The sequence below is a fragment of the Pteropus vampyrus genome, unplaced genomic scaffold, assembly GCF_000151845.1.
Source record: "Pteropus vampyrus isolate Shadow unplaced genomic scaffold, Pvam_2.0 Scaffold486, whole genome shotgun sequence".
NCBI classification, from domain to species: Eukaryota; Metazoa; Chordata; class Mammalia; order Chiroptera; family Pteropodidae; genus Pteropus; species Pteropus vampyrus.
Genome location: NW_011889267.1, coordinates 1,205,710 through 1,229,966, shown reverse-complemented (window position 1 = coordinate 1,229,966; position 24,257 = coordinate 1,205,710). Strand labels below are relative to the sequence as shown.

At 45.8% G+C, this 24,257-nt stretch overlaps 1 protein-coding gene and 1 long non-coding RNA gene across 4 annotated transcripts in view; one reads left to right on the top strand and one right to left on the bottom strand.

The window, feature by feature from the left end:
• Positions 1-6,797: 6,797 nt before the first annotated feature.
• SP2 (Sp2 transcription factor) overlaps positions 6,798-24,257 on the top strand; it is a 24,306-nt gene continuing 6,846 nt past the window's right edge. Inside the window, exons 1-3 of the mRNA XM_011382691.2 lie at positions 6,798-6,936; positions 20,740-20,816; positions 21,613-22,587. Coding sequence (XP_011380993.1) covers positions 6,930-6,936; positions 20,740-20,816; positions 21,613-22,587 — 1,059 coding nt within the window. The 5' untranslated portion in view covers positions 6,798-6,929. The remainder of the gene's footprint in view (positions 6,937-20,739; positions 20,817-21,612; positions 22,588-24,257) is intronic.
• The window catches only part of LOC105307264, a 29,474-nt gene continuing 13,342 nt past the window's right edge, over positions 8,126-24,257 (bottom strand). For 2 of the 3 annotated variants that reach the window (XR_897204.2, XR_897202.2), the window contains exons 3-4: positions 16,386-16,474; positions 8,126-9,918 (exon numbers count right to left, since the gene is read on the bottom strand). This is a non-coding gene — a long non-coding RNA (uncharacterized LOC105307264). The remainder of the gene's footprint in view (positions 9,919-16,385; positions 16,475-24,257) is intronic. The other variant, XR_897203.2, reaches the window with a different exon arrangement.

Below are 24,257 nucleotides of genomic sequence, written 5' to 3'. Positions count from 1 at the left end.
ATCCTGCTGATTGGTAGGCAGGAATACAAGACTACCTTGAGGTCAGTGCTCTAACAGTGAGGGGAGGAAGCCAGAGAGGAAAGATGGCCTTGCTCCCTTGGCCCCCAAGCTTCCTGCCACCAGCTTCAGACTACAGGCTCAAGGAGGAGTGGGCCGGGCTGGTCAGGACCTGCCTCCAGCCTGCTTTCCTCCCAAGCAGGTCGGGGAAAATTACTCTCCTAGTACTGCTTTTTATTTTTTGAAACCAGATCAAAGTGGGACCCAGCTGGGAGCCCTAGTAAAATCTCAGCAATGTGGAGCCTGGGAGTTTCAGCTGGGAAACCAGGAGCTGGGGGAGGGACTGTCCCAGGCCCTGGCTTCAGGGGTCAGGGGGTCAGAGGCACAAGGAGAGTCAGGAGTGAAGCTGGTAGGTGGGGGCCAGTGAAGAAGAATCAGAGACTTGAAGAATCCAGTCCGGGCTGCCATAACGTAGGTTTCCACTGCTCTTCTCTCCACATATAACTCTCCCAATCCCAGTGTCCAAGCCTATTGGGACCATAGTCCATATGAGCCAAATGTCATCTTACCTTTACCTCACTGCTCTTGGCTGTCACCTGCTCCAGGGCATTACTTTGTATAAGCAGGAAGCTCTTAGATTAGATAACCTTGCTCCCTCCTGCTGTAAACAAAAGCACATTCCCCCTTTCCATGCCTGAGATCAGACTAGAAAAAAGCGTCTCCTGGTTTCTGTTGTACTTTCCCGGTGAAGACTGGAAGCTGAGATGGAGTCATGTGCCTCAGCATCATCTCTCCCCTCCTCCGCTTGCTCCTGTCCTCAGTGTCTTCTTGTGTGGGCCAAAGAATTGCCATTCTTGCTGGCAAGGCCTTCTCCTTTCTCTCTAGGGCCACCCCATCCCATCTCCTGCTAGGAATCACGTTGCATCTCCAATACCGTAGCTGGAAGAGGTTAGCGGGGTTCTTCATCCACACTGGTTTTCAGGAGGAACATATGCCTGGCACTATCAGTGGGGGACACATTGTGTCGGGGCCTCAGACACATTTCTTTTCTTCATGAGTCCCGAAGTCAGGAGAGGCTTGGTCCTGGCATGCTGCCCGACACGAGGTATGTCCAACAGCACGGACAAAGATTTTTCCAGAGCTTTGGCTGGCCCTGAGAAGGCCTCCTCAGTGATAACTGGGAGGCCCTCCTTGTTACCCCAGGTAACCATCTTTTACCCCAGTTCCAGCTTCTATCAGATGTTGAGGTCCTTGGCAAGGCAGATTTAGGATGGACAGTGAGCCTGTGTATGTGTGTGCGTGTGTGTGTACGTGTATGTACACAGGCACACACACTTAGGTGGGTCTGGATAGAGAGAAAAGGAAGGAGAGATATCTACTCTACAAATTCTACTGTCACTAATACACCGTGTGACCTTAGCCGACTCCATCACCTTCTATGGTTTCCCCTGGTCATAAAATATGGGGTTAATTGTCCCTCGTAGGGAAGCTGGGAGAGGTAATTGGGCGATGGCTCTGAAGTGTCTAGGAAGGGAAGGAGATCTATAAATATAAGGGATCATTAGAGGGTATAACAGCCATTTTTGTGGGCCCCAGTGTTATTATTAATATTATTATTGTTATTGTTATCTCCAACGTCACCCACTTCCCGAGTCTCTGCCAGCTGGGTCTGCACTTCCAGGTGAAGAAGTTAGGCTCCTGAACCCAGCATCCCAGCCAGTGGCCTCACTGAATCCATACCCTCCACACTAAGGGTGTCTGGGAACCCTCACGAAGCTAGTCACGGCAACAGAGATGGGGCTTAGACAGAAGGGAGTTGGGGACTCAGAAGAGAGAAGGAGACGGTGTCCACCAGAAGAAAGTCACAACCAACCCCCTTTTGTCCCCAGGGATGTTTCCAGTCCGCTGTCAGAGCAGACATGGAGCTGTGGTTGTCGGGCCAGGAGGGGTGCCGAGGGCTGAGTGGAGAGAGGATGCTGCTACCAGAGGCAGTCAAATGAGCTGGTACGTAGGAAATGATTCCTTGAAGAGGCAAATGGCTCTTTACAAGGAATCTTTGTAGTGGCTAGACCATACTCTGTTTCTGGCAAACAGTAGCCGCTCAGTGCATGCTTATTAAATGGAATTTCCACACCTGCCTTTCCTTCCTGTAAGGTTAAAAACTCTATGTATTGCTTATTTGAGAGTTGTGGGAGAGTGGATCTTGAAGGTTCTCATCACGAGAAAAAAAAAGATAATTTTGTATGGTGACAGATGGTAACTAGACCTGTTGTATGATCATTTCACAATATATACAAATATCAAGTTATTATGCGGTACACTCGAAACTAATGTCATGTTATATTTCAATTATACTTCCAAACAAAACACAACAAAACCCGGCGCCTGATTTGGAAATGCCTTGGGCGCCCCCTGGTGGTGACACACAAAAGCTGAGAGGGCACTAGTGCCTTCCACCCTAAAGGGCTCCTTCTCTCTTAGGGTTTGGGGCTTCCCTTTCTTCTTTAGCTCCACAGACCTCATCCCAAGAGGACTGGGGGTAGAAACAACCAGAGAAGAAGGAAGAACCCTGTGGGGAAGGATGGGTGGAATGTCTTTGCTGGAAGATTCCATGGCAGTTGGTGGACAGCCATCGGTCTAGGCAGGGGAACCAGGGGACAGAGGGAGTTGATGAGTCAGATTGTGGGTTAGGAGGGGCATCCCTGGGCAGTGGAGAAAGAGGGGTAGCTGTGTGTGTGCACCTGGGGTGCGGAGTGGGGTAACTGCCGAAGTATAATAGGGAGATGCATATTATAGCCTCTGCCAATTTTTCACGCTCACAGAAGATTGAGAAAACCTAGATAATTGAAATCATAGAAGGACTTGGGAGGGGAAAAGTAACCATAATTTATTTAAACTAGGTGTTTGCCCCATCAAATCTTTCTCTGGGCTTGTGAGTGCCTGGGATGGTTTGAAATGTCTGCAACTTTGATTTCTCTGTAGGTGGAAAGAGAAGAGGTCTAGAAAACCAGAGGAGGGAAAGGAGAGAAGCAGAGGCTACTGGGAATATCCTTAAGGCAGAAGAGCGTCTTTAGAAGGATGAGCTGGCCATAACTCTTCAAAAATAAAGAATAAAGCTTGGGTTGTAGCTATGAGTGAGGAACAACAGGGAGTCAAGGGCTGGGACATTGATATTGATATTGATATTCTTCTAGTTTCTGGACATCCAGCACCAGTTGGAACATGTGGTTCCTTTTATAGGAGGCCCCAGAGGAATTTAGAGTTTCTTAAGGGCAGAGACTGTGGTTCTGCATCCATCCATCTCTCCCTCTGGTGCCCTCAGCATCCTTGGGGATAGATGCTCTCTTTGGTGCTAATGAGTTAGATGGGGGCAGCTACACGCAGAAGAGAAAGACAAGGAGAATGTCAGGAAGCAGGAAAAGCCTGGAAAAATGAAGAGGGAAGAAGTAAAAAGGCAGACTGAGGAGAAGTGAAATGGAGGTAGAGGAAGCTGGGCTTGGAAGAGAAGGGGATAAGCCCATGGAGTGTTAGAAGAATACAGTCAGTAAGTCAATCAACAAACATTTACTGTGTTCCTACTATATATTGAGCAATGTGCTGGAAGTGGAAGATGCAGTGGTGAACAAGACAAAAAAGGAGATTTTAGGGGTGGAGAACGGGAAGCTTTGTAAGTTAGAAACGAGGTGAAAGTGATAACTTAGAGCAGGAAGAGGCTGAAAGCAGTTGGAAACAAGAAGGAAAATATCACCGAAAGAGAACCTGCCCAAGAACCAGATGCACCAGGGAAGAGATATCTCCCTGATTGATGGTGCGATACAACAGGAACCACCAGACCGAGGCAGGTAGGGTGGGGAGGGGAGAAATTCAAAAAGGGAAGGGACAAGAATGATTGGGGGTGGAGGGAACAGACTGTTCATGGATTTTTTTCACTTGGGCACCCCCAGTGGGAAAATATCTTTGGACTGAAGAATGGTTCTCAATATTTGGCTGCTCTCTGGAATCACTTGAGGAACTTTTTAATACTGTCACCTGGGTCCCACCTCCAGAAATTCTGATTTCCTTGGCCTGGGATGGGATTCAGACTTCAGAATTGATTAAAAGCTCTCCGGTGAGTCTAGAGTGTAATCAGAGAGCAAGCAGGCATTTAGAGGCTGGCTGCCTGGCCTCCTTCCTCTTTGCTGAGGACAGAGCCATCTTGAAAGAAGCGATCTGTAGGAAGGGAAGTTGTGAGGTGGTTTGGGGGAGCTGTATATGAGGCTCAAAGACTCTGACAGTCCTGACAAAAGTATAAGGGGGTTCTCTTTTTAGAAAGTATCCCCTTCCTTAGCCATTCCTCTGGTAAGAGAAGAGCCAGATAGGCTAGAAATAAAGAAAAAAACAAGAAAATAGTGGCCTTCAAGAGGGAAGAACCATTCAAGTAACTCAAAACTGCTGCAAAATTCTTCTAAGTTTTTGTACCCTGTCTTCCCACCCACATGCATGCTTTTTTTTTTGGTCTTCACTTCTGCTGTCTTCATGATGGGGCCTCTGGGGTGGGAGAAGCACAGCTGCCCCCAGCTTTCTTCCCACAAGAGGTTTGGCAGTGGCCCAGCAGGATATTCAACCCCACCTCCCCCCTCAAATCCCTGAGTCACAAACCTGGGTGGAGTCCTTAGCTTGACTGTGAAGCAATCTTAACTTGAAAAATGGCCTGGGAAAAGAACGTATGGTCTATATAAACAAGTCACGTGAAAATATAATTGTATGCAAATATTCATTCTTTAACTCAGCATACATTTCCTGCCATTCCTCCAAGTACTGGCCTCAATCCTTCCACTGTAGCTCCGTTTAGCAGGGAGTCAGAAGTGAAAAAAGTGTGTAATGTACTCATATTTATGCAGTGTGAGTGAATGAAGCCCTTTGCATGTGTCAAGAACAGTCCAGAGAAGGAAAAAGCTATGACTGAGTGGCAGTTCAGTGTTTAGACTTTGTGGAGTCTTAAAGGATGCATAGGAGTTTGCCAAAAGAAAGATTAGGTAGGAAGGAAAATAGTAGAGAAGCATAAATGTTTAGGATCTGTGAAATCTTTCCTTGAGGCAAAAAGAGAGGATTTGTAGGAAGGGAATGGGGTGGGGGAAGGAGATAACGTATGAAATGTATACGAGTAAAGAATGTGAAGGACCTTGTTTGCCTAAAAAGGAGTTTGGGCTTTTAACCCAGAAAGGTATAGGGAGCCAATGAAGGATCTTAACCAGAGGAGTGATATCTTTGTAAAGTCTTGTTTTTCAAAGACTGAAGCTGAGAGGGGTAGACTGGAAGAGACTATTAACATTTATTCAGTAATTACTGTGCATTAGGCATTCTGCTCAGTATTTTTGCTTTTGCTTTTGTTTTCTGCTTGCTATTTTATATTATTTTTATCACACCAACCCTTTGACAGTGTTTTTCAAACTGCCGATAAAGGACAGAAAAAAAAAGAGAGAAAGAAAATAAGAAAAAAAAAAGGAAGGAAGAAAAAGAGAAAGAAAGGCGATAGGATAGGATGGGAAATATCAGCGCATCACAGGTAGTAAAAGTAAGTACTGTTTTTGAAAACTTTTCCTATACACTCTCATAGGAGTATCAGTATCCTGGGCCAGGATGCAAATATATTTCCTACTGTGAGTTAAGGTTTAAAAAAAAAGAAAGAAAGCCACTGCTCTAAAGTGTAGGTGGATTAGCCTCATTTTACAGATGAGGACACAGGCTCAGAGAGTTTCGGTACCCGGCCTGTCTGCAAGTGGGATGTGTTAGTTTCGAACCCAGGCTGGTCTGAAGCCAGAACCGATTCTTTCTCACTCATGCCTCTTTCTCACTCATGCCGTGTAGCCTTCCTAAGTTACACGTCTACAGGAAAAAGATCTAGGAGAGGAAGATAAACCTATCCTGGTAGCATCGCCAAGTGCTTTACTCACAGCACCTCTTTCAAAAAGGAACGTGGGATAGACACCAATTCTGTCTAATTGTATGCAAATACTCATTTGCATACAATTGAATGTTTGTGTGCTGGTTAGAATGCATATTCCAAGGAGTGCCCCCAGACGTGCATAAGATTGGGAAACAGCAGGGACGATCTACTTTTAGAGAGCTTCAGGTGATTCTGATGCTCACCTTTGGTGGCCGTCAGTTGCGGGGGGAGGGTCACTGCAATAACCAAGTGACAATTACAGGGGCTTGAACTGAGACGGTGAAAATAATGCTCTCTCAGAAGTCACGGAGACCCAACTCCCGCTATTGTGTCAGACTCCAATGCCTGGTCGTATAAAGTCGCCTGGGGGCTCATTTCCCTCTCCTGAGGCGTTGAAGGGCGAGGGACTAAATAAAAGGCTGGTGGCTTTCCACTCACCAGGCATGTGGTTGAGTGGCGGAAGAGCAGGAAGCCCCAAGCACATCAGGGCGATACTTGATTGAGATGTAATGAACAAGCTATTTACAGGGCTTTTCTCGGCCTCACCCTGAGGACTTCTGATTGGCTTTAGGGCAGATCTATCATTTATCCTCTGGGTTAGAGGTGGGTGGAAGGTCAACCACGACCAATACAAAAACCAGTGCTCAGCTAAGCTCCTCCCCATCTAGCTTCCTGTTGCTGTCCATCAACCACCTTGTGGGCGGGACTTTGCCTCCCGCCAGTTGGCTAGCGAACATGTCGTTCACTCTTCAGTAGGTTTCCGGTTGGTATCTTCTACCGTCCATCAGTGACATCTCACAGGTCTATTGGCCAAACCAACGTCGCTCTAGATACCTCTCTTTGATTGGTTAGTAGTGCTGTCGGTCCTCAATGTACAGAACTCCTATTGGTGAACGCTGCCGTCGCTCGGGCGGTGGCGGGCTCCGGGATTGGCGGGTGCTAGGCGGGCGGTGTCAGGCTCTCGGTGGCGGCGGAGGCGGCGGAGGCCAGGGAGGAAGATGTCGTAATGAGCGGTGGGTCCTGGCCGCTGCCGGCGGGGTCTTCCCGGGCCCCAAGGGTTGGGAATACGGGCAGAGGCCGCAGGGAGGGGGAACCGGGGCCGAGGGTTGCCCCCTGGGGCCGGGCCTGGCGCCGGGGCCCGGCTCCGGGAGGGGCGGGGGAGGGAGCATTCCCGCCCGGAGGAGGAGCGGGGCTGGCCAGCCGGGCGGAGGCACCCGGAAGGGGGCGTTCGACTCCCCGCCCCCTTGGAGCCTGCTGGGCGGGAGGGCGGCGCTTCCGGGGGCTGTTGAGAGCTGTGGGCACCTGGGGCCAGCCTAGGACCCCCCCCCCAACCCCGCCACAACCTCCTCCGCGGAGTCGCCGACCGGCCTCAGAGCTGTCCGGCCAGTGGGTCGTGCCTGGGTCTGCTCCGAGGAGGTGGCCAACGCTCCTCGCGCTTGCACTGTGTGTTCGGGGGGACTCTCTACTCTAACTCTAGGTGCCCACCAGCGAGTCAGGGCTCTCCCGAGTGCAGAGAGGGGCAGAGGAATGCTTGAAATTCAGACAGCACCAACCACATACATGGGCATTGCTGGGCCCATAGAAACCAACCTGGTTACTAATGTATCCCAGTCGAGAGACGGTATCAGGACACGAGGGCACTCCCTAGGCTGATGACCTCTCGTCTTAGACTGCAAGTGGGCAAAAACCTTTAGTGTTCACTTGAATCCTTGAGCCTCCAGCTCTTAGCAGAACTGTGAGACGGTTAAGAACTTGTTGACAGAGCTCCTAGCCTGTTACCTGCTGAACCCCAAAGGCCAGGCACAAACCTTCGGGATGAACAGAATAAAACAAAACGGATATTTATTTTCTTCCACCCCACCTCTATCCCCATTGCTGACTTAAGGATCTCCTCTTACTCGTGCTTTTTGTCTTATGTTCCTGGTGGCTTTCTAATTTTAGTTGAAAAGGAACCGTGTCTTCTCTGGGCAATTGAGAAACCTATCTTCACTGCATTCCTTGGTTTTGATTACAATATACTGTTTTGTTTCAGTGTTTCTTAATTAACTTGATCCAGAGAAACACAGTCTGGCTTTTCTCTGTGTACATTTCCCGGAACTTAGTTTCTTCTTCTGAGGTTACTTCTTGCTCATTTATATGTTGTTCCTGGAGATAGGGAGGAGCCACTAGATCTACTTTAAGCAATGAATTGGTCCGTGGTCCCCCATTACACCGATTTTATTGCAGATAGAAGGGTGATGACTGTTTCAAGGTACTGGCATGCACTGTCTAAAACTCTCATGCTGTACCTCAGAATGCATTAAGTATCATAGTAGAGGGCTCAGTGTTGAGTCGGTATTTTGGTTAATATTTTTAGAGCTAGGAAGTTTAGGGTGTGGCCAGTTCACAGAGAGGCTGTGAAGGGAATGATAGTGGAGTCCACATTATAGAAGTAATTTTAATTACTAACACAAATATTTTGTCTGTAATAATGAATATAACTGCAAGTACTTGTTTTATTTTAAACTCTTGTGTGTGATGAAGGGGGCAAATCTGTCAGACAGCCTATGAATTGGGCTGATGATATCAGTGTTCAGTGGCTTCTAATAGGCATTAATGCCTGTTGGACATGGATTTTCTTTGGCTGGGGCGATTGGTAAGTTTTCTAATTCTGGCTCTAACACTTGGTTGTACAGAGGCTTAACCTCTTTGTTTAAGAGCAGCAACAACAAGGAAAAAAAAAAGCTAGTCTGACATAGTTATGATCTCCCCGAGCTAGGCTGTTAAAGACAGTCTTTGCCACGGAGATCCAAGTAGAGTTAATTCATAATTGGATTGTCACCTGACTGCCTAGCAGGGAGAACTGGTTCTAAGAGGAAGAGTTTGGCATCACTGTCAATGGCATATAGACTGGCCAGCTCCCCCCAACCCCTCAGATTCTATTAAAGTTTGGGCCTCTGGTGGCCTGTAGAAGAGAGGAGAAGATGTAAGAAGGTTTTGGCAAATGTCTGGGTAAGGACCCTCATGGTATAACAGCAGATAGGGTAGTTCATTTTGATATCTTGGCCTTGAACCTTCGAGTTCTTTTGTTGATTAATAGCATTTTTTTTTTTTTTTGGAGAAGTTACAGGGTCCCTTGTAGCCTGAACAGGCCTTTGCCATAGGTATGTGAAAATTCTCAAGCTTACTTTAAGCACCTAGAACCCTGTGAAGACATTGTAAGCTTGTTGCAGCCAACTACTAGACCCCATTATTGACTTGGGTTCAGAAGTCTTCTAGAACTTACTCGCCCTCATTTCTGTGACAGAAAGGTAGCATGTTTTTCTAAGACTTCACTCCCTCTGTTCTCTGTACACACACAAATTAGAAGCCTCTCTTTCAGAGACTGAAAAATTTAGGAATTGTTTTGGAGGGGGTGGGCAATGGCCACAGAATGAAAGATGTGCAGAGAAAACGTTGCTTTAAAGGGTGGGTAGAATATTAAAAAGTTTATAGAGATGTAGTGGTATGAACACATCTGCGTTTAAGTAATTACGTGGTCCAATCTGAAGTCTTGTGGGCTGCAGACTTGGAGTAAAATCTGTATGAAGAAGCTTCAGTATTTTCTTATGAGTTCATTGGGTGATACATCTGGAGTGTCCCTTTGTATAGTTTAACTAATTTCTGAACTTCTCCACAGCAAGTTCACCAGTACAAGCTGGGTTGAGAAATGGACAGCATTATGGAATACATTTGTTGATAGTTTTGCTTGTTTGGTTTTTGCTTGCTTTTGTTTTAGATCCACATACAACTCTTGTGTGACTTCTAGACATGTTGAAGGAAGAAGGAAAAAAGCTTTCTCCTCATTTCTTCCTTCATAGAGTCCGCATTTAGATTTTTATATTTCTGAAATGCAGTTGAAAGTCTCTCTAAGAAGTTCTTCCTCAGTCATCAGCATATCTTTTTCTGGCTGGCAGCATTCTCTTAGCAGACCTTAGGGTAGGGAGTCTCACTTTTCTGTCAATTATCTATTGGAACTGGGGAGAAAGAAAGTGAAAACATGAGACATTACTGACTCAAGGGCATTGTCAGCCTAAGTAGGAACAGGATTAGAGAGTACCCTTGAGAAGATGCTTCCAGGTGGTACTGGTGGATTTGTTCCAGTTGACAGGATTCCAGAATGGAAAACTGATATTTCTACTGCTGAAGAGAGAGCCCAGAAGCAAGCTCAAAGTCAGTGCTCATAGCCTGGAGAAAGCCGCAGCTTCCACTTCCTGTCTAGGAAGCGCTCTTTCCAGATGCTCCGAGGCAGCCACTGGCACAGGAGATTACTGTGCTTCTCATCTGGGTGGGCTGTGCTCAGGAGCAAGGGAGTATGAAAGGGCTAAGTGCCTAGATGTTTCTCAGTTTGCCCCTGTGAGTAGTGTTGCTCTGAGCAGCGTTGAGATGTCAAGGCTGTTTGTGTCATAGGAGGAGCATGCTTACAGACCCAACTGTTTGAATCCTTCCTTTGGACATCTCATTCCTTAGCTACAATTTGTTTCAACATCAAAATTGTGAGCTGTACCTAGCCAGAAGCCTGAGTACATCACAATGAAGAGGTTTAGCTTGGGTGACTATTGTTTTTGACAAGGGCTTAAAGGGCCCTTGAGATTGCTAAGGGCTCTAAGATAAGTTTGTCCCTAGACTGTTAGATGCCCTCTGTCCCTAGACTGTTAGATGCCCTCTTTCATCTCAGCCAGGGGGTGAAAATGGCTCAGGAACCAGTAGGCACTGGCCCTCAAATGTTCTCTTTCTAGAGCTTCCTCTTTGAGGTATTTGTTACCTCTCCTATGGGACTTGGTGGAATCACAAAGTGTCCTCTCATAGACTGAACAGTGAATAAGAGACAACAGGCAGGGCCATGTGATTGTAAGTAGAAGATTTCTGCTTTTGGTCTGTGTCTAATTGGAAGTCTCAGATTAGCCTAAAAACAGACCAAAACATTTCCCAGCCTTCAGAAAAGTAATTGGTAAGCCAACCCTCTCTTTCCCTGGGGAAATGAAGTCATCACTCATTTCAAGCCGATCATAACCCAGGGATTGACTCAGAAATAAATGTGCCAAAGCAGAGAGAACATGTGTTTTTACATAATGATATTCTTTAGGGGTGTGGAGGGGGGGAGGTATAATTTGGATTCCTTTTTCCTCTTGTTCTCCAAGATAATTCTGAGGCCCAGTATTCTTTACACTATTTTCTGGGACTGCTTCTGTCAGAATGAAGAGTTCTCACTATCCCCTGCTGTTCCATGTCCCCACTCACTTCTCCAGATTCCCTTCTAATATGACGGTGTGTGACCCAGGCATTATGCATACTAGCTAATGACACAGTTATATTTTGGGGAGAGGAATTCAGGATGGAGACGGATAAGAGGTATTCATATAGCAGATATCCTGATTATCTTAACTCAGAAAAGAACTTCCCCCCAATATGTGTTAATTGGAAGAAGCATTGAAATGTATTTCCTGGTGTGTGGTGATGTGTGTGCTTTGTGATATTTGTCCAGGAGCAGGATGAACTGGCCCACGCACAGGCGTTCATCCTGTGTGAGATGACTGGTGGGTTTGAGAGAGAGTTCCATCTGGGACTGGATTAGCTGAGTTGACCTAGTGAGCAAATCCCAGTTGAGTGCCAGGATATGCAAATCTGTAGGTTTTCTCCTTTGGTTCTTAAACTTCATTTAGGCTCTCCCACTCTGCAACATCCAGGATTCATTCATCCATTCAACAAATATATATTGAGCATGTACTCTGTGCCAAGTAGAGAAGTATATCAGTGGGGAAGGCAGAAGTCCATCTTAGTGGGAGACAATAAATAGTAACTAGTAGATATTAGACAATAAGAAGTGCTAAGGAGAAAAATAGAACAAAGGATAGGAAGAATGTGAAGGTGCAGTTTATATAGGGCAGTTAGGGAAGGTCTCCATGAGAAAGGAACATTTGAGTAAAATCGTGAAGAAGGGGAGAGATTGAGCCATGCTCAATCTGACATGAGAGGCAGAGAGAGGGTGAGCACTCAAGCAGAGAGAACCTCAAGTGCAAAGGCCCTGAGAAGGGACCATACCTGGCAAGTTCAGGAACAACAGAGAGGCAGACCCTTATGGCTGAAACAGTGATAGGGGACAGGTCAAAGAGGTCACAGGAGACAAGTCACATAGGGCCCTATGTGTCTCTGTGGGGACTTGGGCTCTTTAAATAGGAGATAGATGCTTTTGCGGGGCTCTTACTTTGAATGAGAGCAGAGAAATAATGTCATGATTTAAGTTTGATGTATCTCACTGGATGCTTGTTGAGAATAGACTGACTGGAACAAGGTCAGAAGCCTAGCCAGGAAGGAGGCCTTTGCAGTTATCAAGGCAGAGATGATGGGGACCTCAACCTGAGTGATAACAAAAGGTAGTGGTGAAAGCAATCAATCAGATTCCAAATATACTTTGAAGGTAGAGCTGTGTTTGCTGACTGAAATGCAGAGTGTGGAAAAAAAGGGTTGAGGATGACTCCCAAGGTTTTGGGCTGAGCAGTTGAAGGACTGGAGTTCCATTCACTGCAGTGGGGAAGTTTGAAGGAGGCACAGAATTGGGATGATATCATTAGCCCTGTTTGAGGCTAGTTAGATTTGAGATATTTATTAATACATCCAAGTGGAGACTTCAGTAGGCAGTTGGAGATACAAGTCTGAAGATACAAGTCTTGAACTTATCATTATATAGAACCTATATGTTATAGGTTTTTAAAGTGACTAGACTGCAGGAAATCACCCAGGAAATAGGTGTAGACAGAAGAAAAACAGGTTCCAAGGCTGAGCCCTGGAGCAGCCCAACCATTTAGAATTTGAGAGGAGGGAGGGCCCAGCAAAGAAGTCTTAGAAGTAGCCTGAGAGGTAGGAAGCCCACTTGGCAAGTGGGTCCTGAAGCCAAGTTAAGAAAGTGTTTCAAGGAGGAAGAGGGGTCAACTGCCAGATCAACACATAAGATGAGGTCTAAGAATGAACCATTAGAGGTCATCGGTGACATGAGCAGTTTTTGTGGTGTGGATGGGGAGTGGGCAGCCTGGTTAGTGCAGGTTCAAGAAAGACTGGCAGGAGAGAAATTAGGGACAGCAAATATAGGTGTCTCTTACAATGAGTTTTGCTTGAAAAAAAAGAAATAATGGATCTTCTCTAATGAAGGGAATTTAATTTCTTGATGAAATTGTGGACATACATCAAGGTCATGGGCTGAGGCTGCGGTCAAAGTTGGGAGTAGGAAAGAATGGACAGCTCAGGTGTGAGTGGAGCCAAGGTCTCCCTTCTTTACTTCTTCCTTTGGTCTGTGACATTAGCAAGGCACTACCCAGAGTTGTTCTTATTTAATAAGAGTCAAAGAAATTCCTTTTGTTGTTTTCGAGCTTGTTTTATATAGTTATTATGATTGCTGGAAATTTGCTTCTCAGAAATGCTCAGTGCAATTTGGAGTCATTCACAAGCCAGTTCCCTTAGCCCATTTATCAGCTCCCTTTGAGATCCAACTTTGTTGTCTAAAACCAGCCTGGCTTGCTTTTCCCTTACCAGCTCTGAATACTTCCAGGCTAGGCAACTGGGAAAGACTAGGCTTAGAAACTGTTTTGTTGGCTTTAGGCCCAGCTGAGCTGACCAAAATAGGCAGCAGGACTGTTTGTGCAGAGTGAAATTCCTCCAGAGGAAATACCATAGCAGGAGGCCAAGAATGCCATAGCTAGGATGGTAGGAACTCATGAGGGAAAAAAAAAAAAAAAAAAAAAAAAGCTGAGTACCCACAAGGCCTGGCTATGAAGTTTGAGCCAATTTCTTTCCCAGAAAGAAAAGAGCTTCTAATGTGTGGTATTTCTTTGGGCTTCTTTTCTCTCTTATTCCCTGTGTCTCAAGAGTAGTGTTCTCAAGTGAAAAACCAGTGGTACCAGCCCCTAGTCTGATGGCCAGGGCTTTGGGGTCCCACTGTGGCCTCTTCCTGTTATATGGTGTTCCCTGAGTCAGCCCGTGTTAAAACCCCTAGGGCAGAGACACACTCCATCCCGTATGGTGGGCGAAAGTGCTGTGAAGGGTGCTGTGGGGCCCAGCCCCTACCTGGCCTATAGCAGGGGCACTTGCCCCACACCTTGTGGGGGTGGGAGGGAAGAGCTCAGGAAGGTGTCGCTGAGTAAGTGAATGATAAATGAGCTCTGAAGGAGGACTGGAAATAGACAAATGGAAGAGAGCATGCTTAGGCTCCAAGTGAGAGAACACATGTTGTAGTTCCAGAAATAGAAAAAACTAAAGTGTGCCTCAGGAAAGTTGGAGGGCAAGAGAGGTAGAGGGGGGAGGGGGAGGGAGGGGTCAGATTGTTTATGCCTCTGCAAGCCTATCATAAGATCTACTGGAAGCTCTTGAAGAGTTTAATCAGGATAGTGGCTAGATAGGATTTGCATGATAAAAAGATTCTCACCAGATTGTGAAGGCTGGATGGGATGGGGCAAGGTCAGCTTGAAGCCATTTTTGAAGGCTTTGGGCAGTATTTCAGGCTGAACTCAGGGTAGTTAATGATAGGATAATGGTGATGATGTTGAGGAGCAATGAGTAGACAGACTGGAGAGAGGTTTATATTTAGGTAGAATCATGAGAACTTGATGATTGATTAGAGATGAGGATGATGCTCAGGTCTCGTGAAATGCCAGAAGAGAGGCTGGTTTAACTAAAGACATTCACTCAACCTGCAGGCACTGAAAGGCTGCTGTGCTCTGTACCAGGCTTGGTGTAGCAGTTCGGCAGTGAAAGACCTGGTCTCCCTGGGGGGCCTTCCCAAGAATATGTATGTAGAGAGACATTTAGCCCATGATTATTTAATGGGTAGTGAGTGTTACCAGAGAAATTAACCTCATCTCAGGGATCCTGGAAGGCTTCTCTGAGGAAATGACATGCCTGTTACAAAGTGGGCTCTCAAATTTTGCGGGGGGGGGGAAAGAAAAAAACAGGCTGAGTCCTGAGGGTGAGTGAGTAAGTGTTAGCTAGTAAAGAGAAGAAAGAGCTCTTAGCAAGGAAAGGGCAGCAGCAGAGATGAAGGTTCTTTAAGAATCTGGAAGAGGGCCCCTGGTGGCTGGGGATGAGAAAGCTGGGGAGAGAATGGGCAAAAGTGACAGCTCAGTGTTGGAAGTTGTGTAGGCAGCCCAACTGGAAGGCCCACAGCGGGCTAGATGTACTGGTCTGCACTTAGGAGAGACCTGGGCCACACACAGACCTGGGAGTCATCAGCCTATGGAAGGTACCCGAAGCCATGTGAGTTCCATGGGCACAGTCACCCATGGAACAGGTATTAGCTGAGAAGAACAGATGTTGAGAAACATCAGTATTTAAGGAGTGGCAAAAAAAAGAGGTGCCCACAAGGGGGAAGAGGTGGTCAGAGAGGTAGGAGAACATCCATGGGGATTTCAAGGAGGTGGGAATGGTCAAAGGTCAGGAACTGAAGTGGGTCTTTTGGACTTAGCAGTGAGGAAGTCCTTGGTGACCTGGGCAAGGGCAGTGTTAGCAGAGAGTTGGGGTGAAAGTCCCAGTGCCACGGCTAGTGTGCAGGTGAGAAAGAAGGCAGACGAGGGAGGAAAAGAAGGCTGTAACTGGAGGGGATGGAGATGGAGATGAATGATCTGCGCATCAAGAGCTGGGGTACTCAGGGGATGCTCTTCTGCTGGTCTTGAAATTAAATTGGCTTCCAGTATAGGGAAAGGAAAGTCAGGTGTGGGCCCATCAGGCACTGGATGCTTTGATGTCCTTGGAAGTTTTCCTTGGAGCCTAAGAGAACTACTATTGCTTGTATAGTAAATCATTGTAAAACTGCATCAGCCATGGTACTGTTGGGAAAGTTTTAGCCAACCTGAATTAATGAAGAGTTTGAATAATAAAGGCAGCCTTTTCCTTCAGAAATATACAGTAATCCCACTTGCCAGTGTCGCTAAATGTAGGCTTCAGCGACCGCATATAAACTGCTGTGGAAAGCAAATGGGTACGATTAAAATGGTAGAAGTGGTAAAAAAACAATTACATAACTGCCTAAGAGTCCTTTTGCATTCTTCATACACTATTTAGCCTCACTTTGAATAGTATGAAGGAAAAGTTAAGCACAATTTATGTCCAAATTACACATTTTAAATATAAAGTCCCAAATTAATGAGTTTTAAAGTACTTTGATCATAGTCTTGCAGTTACATATCTATGCTACTTCTTAACCACTCTCATTTCCAAATACCAACTGGAAATGCTTCTCTTTTCCTTTTCATGCTTAATCTCAGGATGTAATTCTGCCATGGTAGGGTGATTGGTCTCTGTTTGCCCAGGTCTGTAAGGGCCACAAAGCTCTGAATGATACTAGGAGAGCTACTTACATTGGTTTGCAGTCTAGGGAGTATTTCAAGAGCTAGCTAGGGAGGAAAATGAAACCAAATTGAAATAGTGCGAGGTCCAGCGCCAGCAGTCTGCAACTTACTTCAGTAGATTCTGATGCAGCTTCCTAACCGAAGACTCACTCGGGGCCCAGCCGGGTCTCCAAACAGTTTGAGTCCAGAGTAATAATGACTGCAGAGGGAGAGAGGAAGATGGGAAAGGGAGATGAGTAAGAAGCACTAGGCCAGTTTTCATTTTGCTTGTACTCTGTCCTGTTCTGGTGTCCTTCTGTTTTGCAACAGAGGATGTCTTAGGGAGTCACCCACCAATTTTAGCTAAGTGAACCTGAGCCCAGGGAGCCTTCTGAGAGAGCCTCTGCCTTCCGTTCCCAGCCCCGCCAGCAACTAAGTCATCTTCTGTTTTTATCAGCAATGCGGTTTGAGAATTATAAAAATCCTAAAGGTAAGATTTTTCAGTCCAACTTCCTACCCCATCTAGACATCCCATCCCAGATACATCTTGCCTCTGGCTAAATGGTTCTAGAGAACGGAGAACATTACCTCAAAAAGCAACCGATTCCATCTTTTGAAAGTTTTCCCTTCTATTAATCTGAAATCTGCATTCTCGAAATTTCCACCCTGAAGTCTTGGTACCCCGCTTTGAACCCACAGATGGAATAAAAAAACTGGTGGATATTGCTGCTCTGGCATCCTGATCACAACCATTGATGCTCTCCTCTGAACCAGCTCACATTGCAAATTCCCCTTTCAGAATGTCCCTCAGAATGAAACCTGACACTCCAGATGTGGTCCAAGTGGGCAGAACACACTAGGACTATCATTTTTATTCTGTGATTGAACTTTTGGAAATGCAATACAGTAGCTTTTTTGGCAACCTCATCTAGATTCTTTTGGTTCCCATTTAGCTTTGAGTCAAAAACCACTGGGGCTTTTGCACATAAGATTCACTATTAAGCTCTGTCTTCCTGTCCTATACGCATGTGATTTTTGCTTTTTAACCTAAGTGCAGGATTTACACAACTTTAAATTTTAAACCACCACTGATCACCCACTATGTGCTCAAGGCTTTTCACATTAATTACTGACACCCCTTGGAATCCCATGAGGATGACATTACCTCTGTCTTACAAATGGTGCAGTGGGACTGAGAAGAATGCCCCAGACTCCCCACTGGTGGCTGGCACCGTCCAAATTCTCAGTTAGGTCTGAAGCCTTCTGTACATACCAGTTTTTTATGATCTCTTTGAACTTTAATCCTGACACTCATTATGCTTACAGTCCTTTTCAGACATTTGCAGGTTGAATTTGCCTTCTAGGTTTTTGCATAGTTGCCCAAACTTGGGAGGTGGATAGGCTACTCTGAAGTGCATTTACCAGCCTCTAGGGCACAAACTCGATTTAGTGAGTCACAACCAGTATTTTAAAATATGAAGTAGAGTAGAAAAATATCAAAGTCTATCACATGTAGTAAGGGCATATTTTGTCTCCGGTAACTCTTATTGCATGAGCACAGGACAGGCAAGGGAAGTTGTGGGTGGATGTGTGGATGTGCGTGCACACTGGGTTTTGATGTAAATTGTTTTTATAATTGTGGTTCGTCATCTAAATAGTTTGAACCTCACTGCTGTAAAGAAAAAATATTTTTGAGTCAATCTGGATTGTTTTCATTGTAATGCTGTAACTTAATTACATACATGTATTAGTGTATCACCTCATTGATCTAGTTCCTATAAAATTAATACCTACAAAAAAGCCAGTAAATCGACAACATAATTCTGGGAGGATGACATTTGATTGAACCTGAATTGCTGCTGTCAGCATGAACATGGCACAGACTTGACACTTTGGGCTTCTTGAGTTCCTCAGGCCCACTGTGCAGTGTCTACTGCCTAGTGACACAGTCGTCCCATGCTTCTGGAGAGCCAGCATCCCTTAACTTTTGCACAAATGCATCATGAGTTAAATGCACAGAATTAAGTTGTCTTAATTAGCCTACACAGTTAGAGTGGTGCCACTTGGCACCAATATAGTTGTAAACACGCACACACATAGGCCCTGAAATGTACAAATCTCGGTTAGCCCTTTTCCTGTTTAGAAAAAAAGTGCAGCTCGCGGCCAGTGTTCATTTAACATGACATGTAGGAGTGCTACGTTTTCTAGGATTTGACATTTTCAGCGATTGAGAATTACTGTATTTTGTAAATGGAAATACCACTACTAAAAACAGAATGCTATAAATAGAATGATGTCTGTTTCCAAAGACTATATGCTATATATAGTCTTTCATATGCTAGAGCAATATGAAAATAATAATAACAAAAGCAAGGTATTTCATGGCAAACTTTGAGAGTAAGGTTAGGACTGTAATCCTTGAGTTATCTCAGGGTAAATGCTGCAGCTGCAAGAGCTGCTGGCAAGTATACTTGGGGCAAATGGGAAAATGGCTAAGCAGCAGTCACTCACTGATCTATAGTATTTGTTCATTTTTAAAAGATGATCTTCACAGGGAAAACACAGAAATAAAACATTCTGGTAAAGAAAGCTTGAGGCTCCAAGGAGAAGCCTGCAGACCCTGGTCCTGGAACCTATCCCTAGTTTGAGACACCTGGTTGACCTTGGAGCGGCGATGGTCTCAGGACAGTGTGGAGGCACGTTCATCTTAGCCCCCAAGCTAGACTATCATCCTGCCTGCAGTGTTTTTCATTCTTGTTCAGAAGAGTATTATGAAAATGTCCAATGCCTTGTTAAAAGAAAATGCACAGTGTGTACCGTTCTCCTCACGTATCCAACTCATACCCCATAAAACAGATTTGTTCAGCATGACATGTTTTTTGCAACCCTTTGCCTGTTCCTTATGATCACTTCTTCCTTACTTCCTCAGTAATTGTAGTACTGTTCAATCATTTGTCCTAGGAGTTTGCCAGGGATCAGTGTCTGTAATATTTCAGAATCTACCTATACTCTGGATTTTGCCTAGAGCTGCCTCTGGCTCCTCACAGAGCTTGCAGGTTTGCTGCAAAGTCTCTTCCAGTCTGGAGTGCAGTTTGTGTGGCCTTCGGGCCTGGAAACCATTTTAAGGCATTGGTGTCCATCGTCTATCCTGGGTTCAGTCCCCCCTTCACCTTTCCTTTACCTTTTCCCATTTAAGGATTTTTCTCCCAAAGAGAGAAGCCAGAGGCCCTGGTCCTGGGACCCACCCCAAAATGGAATGGTTCCACTTTCTCCCGGACCTCTAGCCTCCTCTTGACAGATACCCAACAGGGGCTCAACGCCTGAGCCATTCTGCCTTTTCAAGTCTCTGAAGCCATACCTTTCTTGTTTCCGTACACCTTGAAATCTGCTCTCCAAAGCTCTGGGTACAAGTCTGACTCTGCCCAGTGCCCTTTTCCTTAACGATTCATGAATTATAAGATGGCTTAGATTCCTCCCCACCCCAAATTTTCATGATTTCCATTTTACCTATTTTATATTTCTCTTAGATGAAACTTAAGTTTAGAGATTCCGTTCATTGCTTCCTCAACATTCTTTATTTTTAAAAAAGTACAATAGAGTGTATTCATTGTGGGAAAATGACAAAATAAGAAAAACAAGGAGAAAATTCTTTGAAGTCAAGCCAAATCCAGCCACCATAATGGCTTTTAATATTTTAAAATTTTTAAGATTTTTTTCCTGCTATATGCATACATAGAAATATATATGTTTAAACAAAAGTAGAATTTACTCTATTTTCATTCTTATTATATTTAGTGATTAGCTTCCTAGTCTTGGTGATACCTATGGGGCTGATGAGGTGATACCTAGTATGGGGCCATACGTATTGTCCTATGTAAAAGCGTAAATCATGTAAAGCAATTCCCCGTATGCTATAGATCAGTACCTGGGCGTTGGGCCTTTGTGGTAAAGGCTGAGCATAAACACCGAAGACTTTCACATGGAGCAGGTATGTCTTTGTTAGGGATCCTGGTTGAGGGAAATGTCTGTCAGGCTGGTTTGGCATCTGGCTACAACAGCGAGAAGGTTGGGTCAGAGCTAGAAGATTAAATATGGGGCACCCCCACCCACCATGTAGGGGTTCTGATCTAGCTAGAGAGAGTGGGCACTGCCCCACAGAGAGGACTCCCTTAGGTGGCACAGCTTAGTTACCGAAACCGCTCTTGGTATAGTCTCAGTATCTCCATGTTATCTTAGGCTTCATGATGGCTGCAGGGGAGGCAGGACCAGCTGTCCTCACAGCCTTGGATGGCAGAGTCTGGGGAAAGAAGAACGTCATCTACTGAAAAGATGTAGGGTTGCTAACCTTGAGTGGGGAAGAGTGGGGAAAGGTCGTTAACATCTCTTGGACAAGCAGCAGCAAATAGAGGCAAAAAGAAAGTCTGAGGCAAGGAGCCTTGGGTTCTTTTTAGGCATCTTGTGCATTACTCTCTTTTCTTCCAACAGATCCACAGACCAGCATGGCTGCTACTGCCGCTGTCAGTCCCAGTGACTACCTGCAGCCCGCTGCCTCCACCACCCAGGCAAGTGGGCAGTGGGCTCTGAGGGTGAGGGCGCTGCATCGGCCTGGACAGACTCACTGAAGCTGCCATTAAACGACAGCTGAAAACTCACTGTACTGGCTCACTACAAATACCCTAGGTTATGAGACCAGAGAAGGTTCAGTTATCTCCTGTTTCTGAACTAAGAAACCATGGCCACTTAACCCAAGGTGTCACAGTTGGGTCAGGCAGAAAAGCAGTATTAAATTCAAGGTCCCTTCTACCAGATAAGGAAAAAAGAGACTGTGTCCCCACACCCCAGTGGCTTTTTCCTTGTAGCTGCAAAAGAGCAGTCCTCCTGTTGAAGTCATGTCCCACACACTAGAAAACACTCGACCAAGAGGGTTTGTTCCTCCTGTTGTACCCCCGCTCTCCTCCCTCCCTTCCTTAATCCTTCCTCAGTTGAGGAATCAGGGACCCCCTAATCCCTGTGGCCAAGGGGAACTCCACCTAATTGCTGAGGGTGCCTCCTTACCTGTTAGAAGCAAGGCCAGAGGGAATTAAGTAGTCAGCTCACGCTGTTAGTTCACCCTGTCATGGGGTGCTTTCGAGGAGCTCTTTCCTGAGAAAGACATCTCCCACCTTTTATCCCACAGTTACTCAGTGGAGAAACCAGCAGGGAAGGGGAGGCAGAACCACTGCAGGGGGAGGATGCTGGCACTCTGCCTGCCACAGAGGTGGGGAGGAGCCTGTCGAGAGGAGAAGATCAAAATGGGTGAAGGGCAGCTGAGCAACAGGCCCTCATGTCTCATTCCTTCTCTCTGCTTGGTTTTTGCAGGACTCCCAGCCATCTCCCTTAGCCCTGCTTGCCGCAACATGTAGCAAAATTGGCCCTCCAGCTGTTGAAGCTGCTGTGACGCCTCCTGCTCCTCCCCAGCCCACACCACGGAAACTCGTCCCTATCAAACCTGCCCCTCTCCCTCTCAGTCCTGGCAAGAATAGCTTTGGAATCTTGTCCTCCAAAGGAAACATCCTCCAGATTCAGGGGTCACAACTGAGCACATCCTATCCTGGGGGGCAGCTGGTGTTCGCTATCCAGAATCCCACCATGATCAACAAAGGGACCCGATCAAATGCTAACATCCAGTACCAGGCAGTCCCTCAGATTCAGGCAAGCAGTTCCCAGACCATCCAAGTACAGTCCAATCTCACCAACCAGATCCAGATCATCCCTGGCACCAACCAAGCCATCATCACACCTTCACCATCCAGTCACAAGCCTGTCCCCATTAAGCCAGCCCCCATCCAGAAGTCCAATACCACCACCACCTCAGTGCAGAGTGGGGCCAATGTGGTGAAGCTGACAGGTGGGGGCGGCAATGTGACACTTACTCTGCCTGTCAACAATCTTGTAAACACCAGCGACACTGGGGCCCCCACTCAGCTCCTCACAGAGAGCCCCCCCACTCCGCTGTCCAAGACTAACAAGAAAGTCAGGAAGAAGAGCCTTCCTGCCCCCCAGCCCTCTGTGGCTGTGGCTGAGCAGGTGGAGACGGTGCTGATCGAGACCACGGCAGACAACATCATCCAAGCAGGAAACAACCTGCTCATTGTTCAGAGTCCCGGCGGGGGCCAGCCAGCTGTGGTCCAACAGGTCCAGGTGGTACCCCCCAAGGCCGAACAGCAGCAGGTGGTGCAGATCCCCCAGCAGGCCCTGAGGGTGGTACAGGCGGCATCTGCCACCCTCCCCACCGTCCCCCAGAAGCCCTCCCAGAACTTTCAGATCCAGGCGGCTGAGCCGACATCTACTCAGGTACCATGCACACCCTCTGCACCTGCCTTCCTCTCTAACTGGCTAGCGCTCCATCCCTCTCAGCTTGCTTTCAAAGATGATGCTAAGACATCTGATTTGATCTGAGTGTTGGGAGTCAGCATTGTTTAGGATGGGCAGTGATTGGCTATTTTCGCCTGACAGATGGGCTCTCTTCATTTCATAGGGCCAAGTACAGCATATGTGTGGAAGTCAGATGAAACTCAGCTATATACCTATATTTTGGCCCCCTTTTTCTCTTTTTTGCCCACTTTTTCTTTTTGGGGGTCTTTTGTGGGGGGTATGTAAGGGGCAAATACATACTTCGTAATAATAGTTTTTTTGTTTTTTGTTTTATTATAGAATTACACACTCAGAACAGTCCCAAGAATGAAAAAATTCCAGTCAGGACCATAGAATTTGATGTAAAGTAAGACAATGAGAAAAATGCTGATCATTATTAATGACAAAAAATAGGAAGCCACAGCCAACCTTGATAGCAGGAACATTTAGGCTAGATTCATCTGGGATGTTGACTTCAACAAGAATGTTCTTATTTTGGGCATTTATTGAGGTGCTCCACTGCTCTGAAGTATATTGGGTCTGTGAGGCAGGTTTTATTTGTGTACACCTACTGAATGCCAGAGATTATGCCCATGTTGCAGATGGAGAACCTAGAACTCAGAGAAGTTGTAAAGTATCCAGATCTCATAGTGCATAGATGGCAAGAGCCAGGATGCAACTTAGATTTCAAACTCCACGCTCTCGTTTTTCACCTTGACTCATGTCTTAGTGTGGCAGGTACTACAATTAAAATTGAGGATGAGGATTTTTATTTTTAAATATAAAAAAATAGGTCTTACCGTTAAGGATTTGTAATCTAGTTGTCTGTAGAAAACCAAGGCATCGCAGTGAGTGACAGTAGGAAGTTGGGTAATCTGCTGGCTGGAGAATTGCCCTTGAATTTGAGTAATGGACATGGAAGTCATGAGGTACTGCCCTCGAATGCCTCCTCCCTTTGAGCATGTGCTATATCGCCAAGTAATATCCTCTAAATTGTTTAATTTATTTATTACAATATCTATGAAGTTCCATTATCAAACCTACTTTAAAAAGTAAAGAACAAGATGAAAATACCCGTACAGGTGTGTACAACCTCTGCAGTGCCTCCCCTCCCTTCCCTGAGGTTCCAAATCTTGAGGTTGATGGAGGTGGGGCTTAAACCTAGGTCCTCCTAAAGAAATAATCATACATATGCAGAATGATTTAGCTATAACATTATTTCTTAATGACAACATATTTTTCCATTATCTCGAGGCGCCATCTGTTATACAACTAGTACCTTACTAACTATATACGCTAGGCTATTTTGAACCTTAGAGCTAAAAAAATTCCTAAAGTGATATGCACATTAAAAAAATGTATTAGATTCTGTATCAGAGGTCGTCAATCCACGACCCTCAGGTCAAATCTGGCCCACCTGTCTGTTTTTACAAATAAAGTTTAGTTGGAACACAGACGTGACCATTTGTGCTGCATTGGCACTACAAGGCAGAGACCTCATGGTCTGCAAAGCTGAAAAATATTAACTATCTGCTTTTTGGAGAAAAAATTTGCTGATCCCTGCTTTACACTATGAACAAAAAATGTTCTGGTAACAGAATCTTCAGATA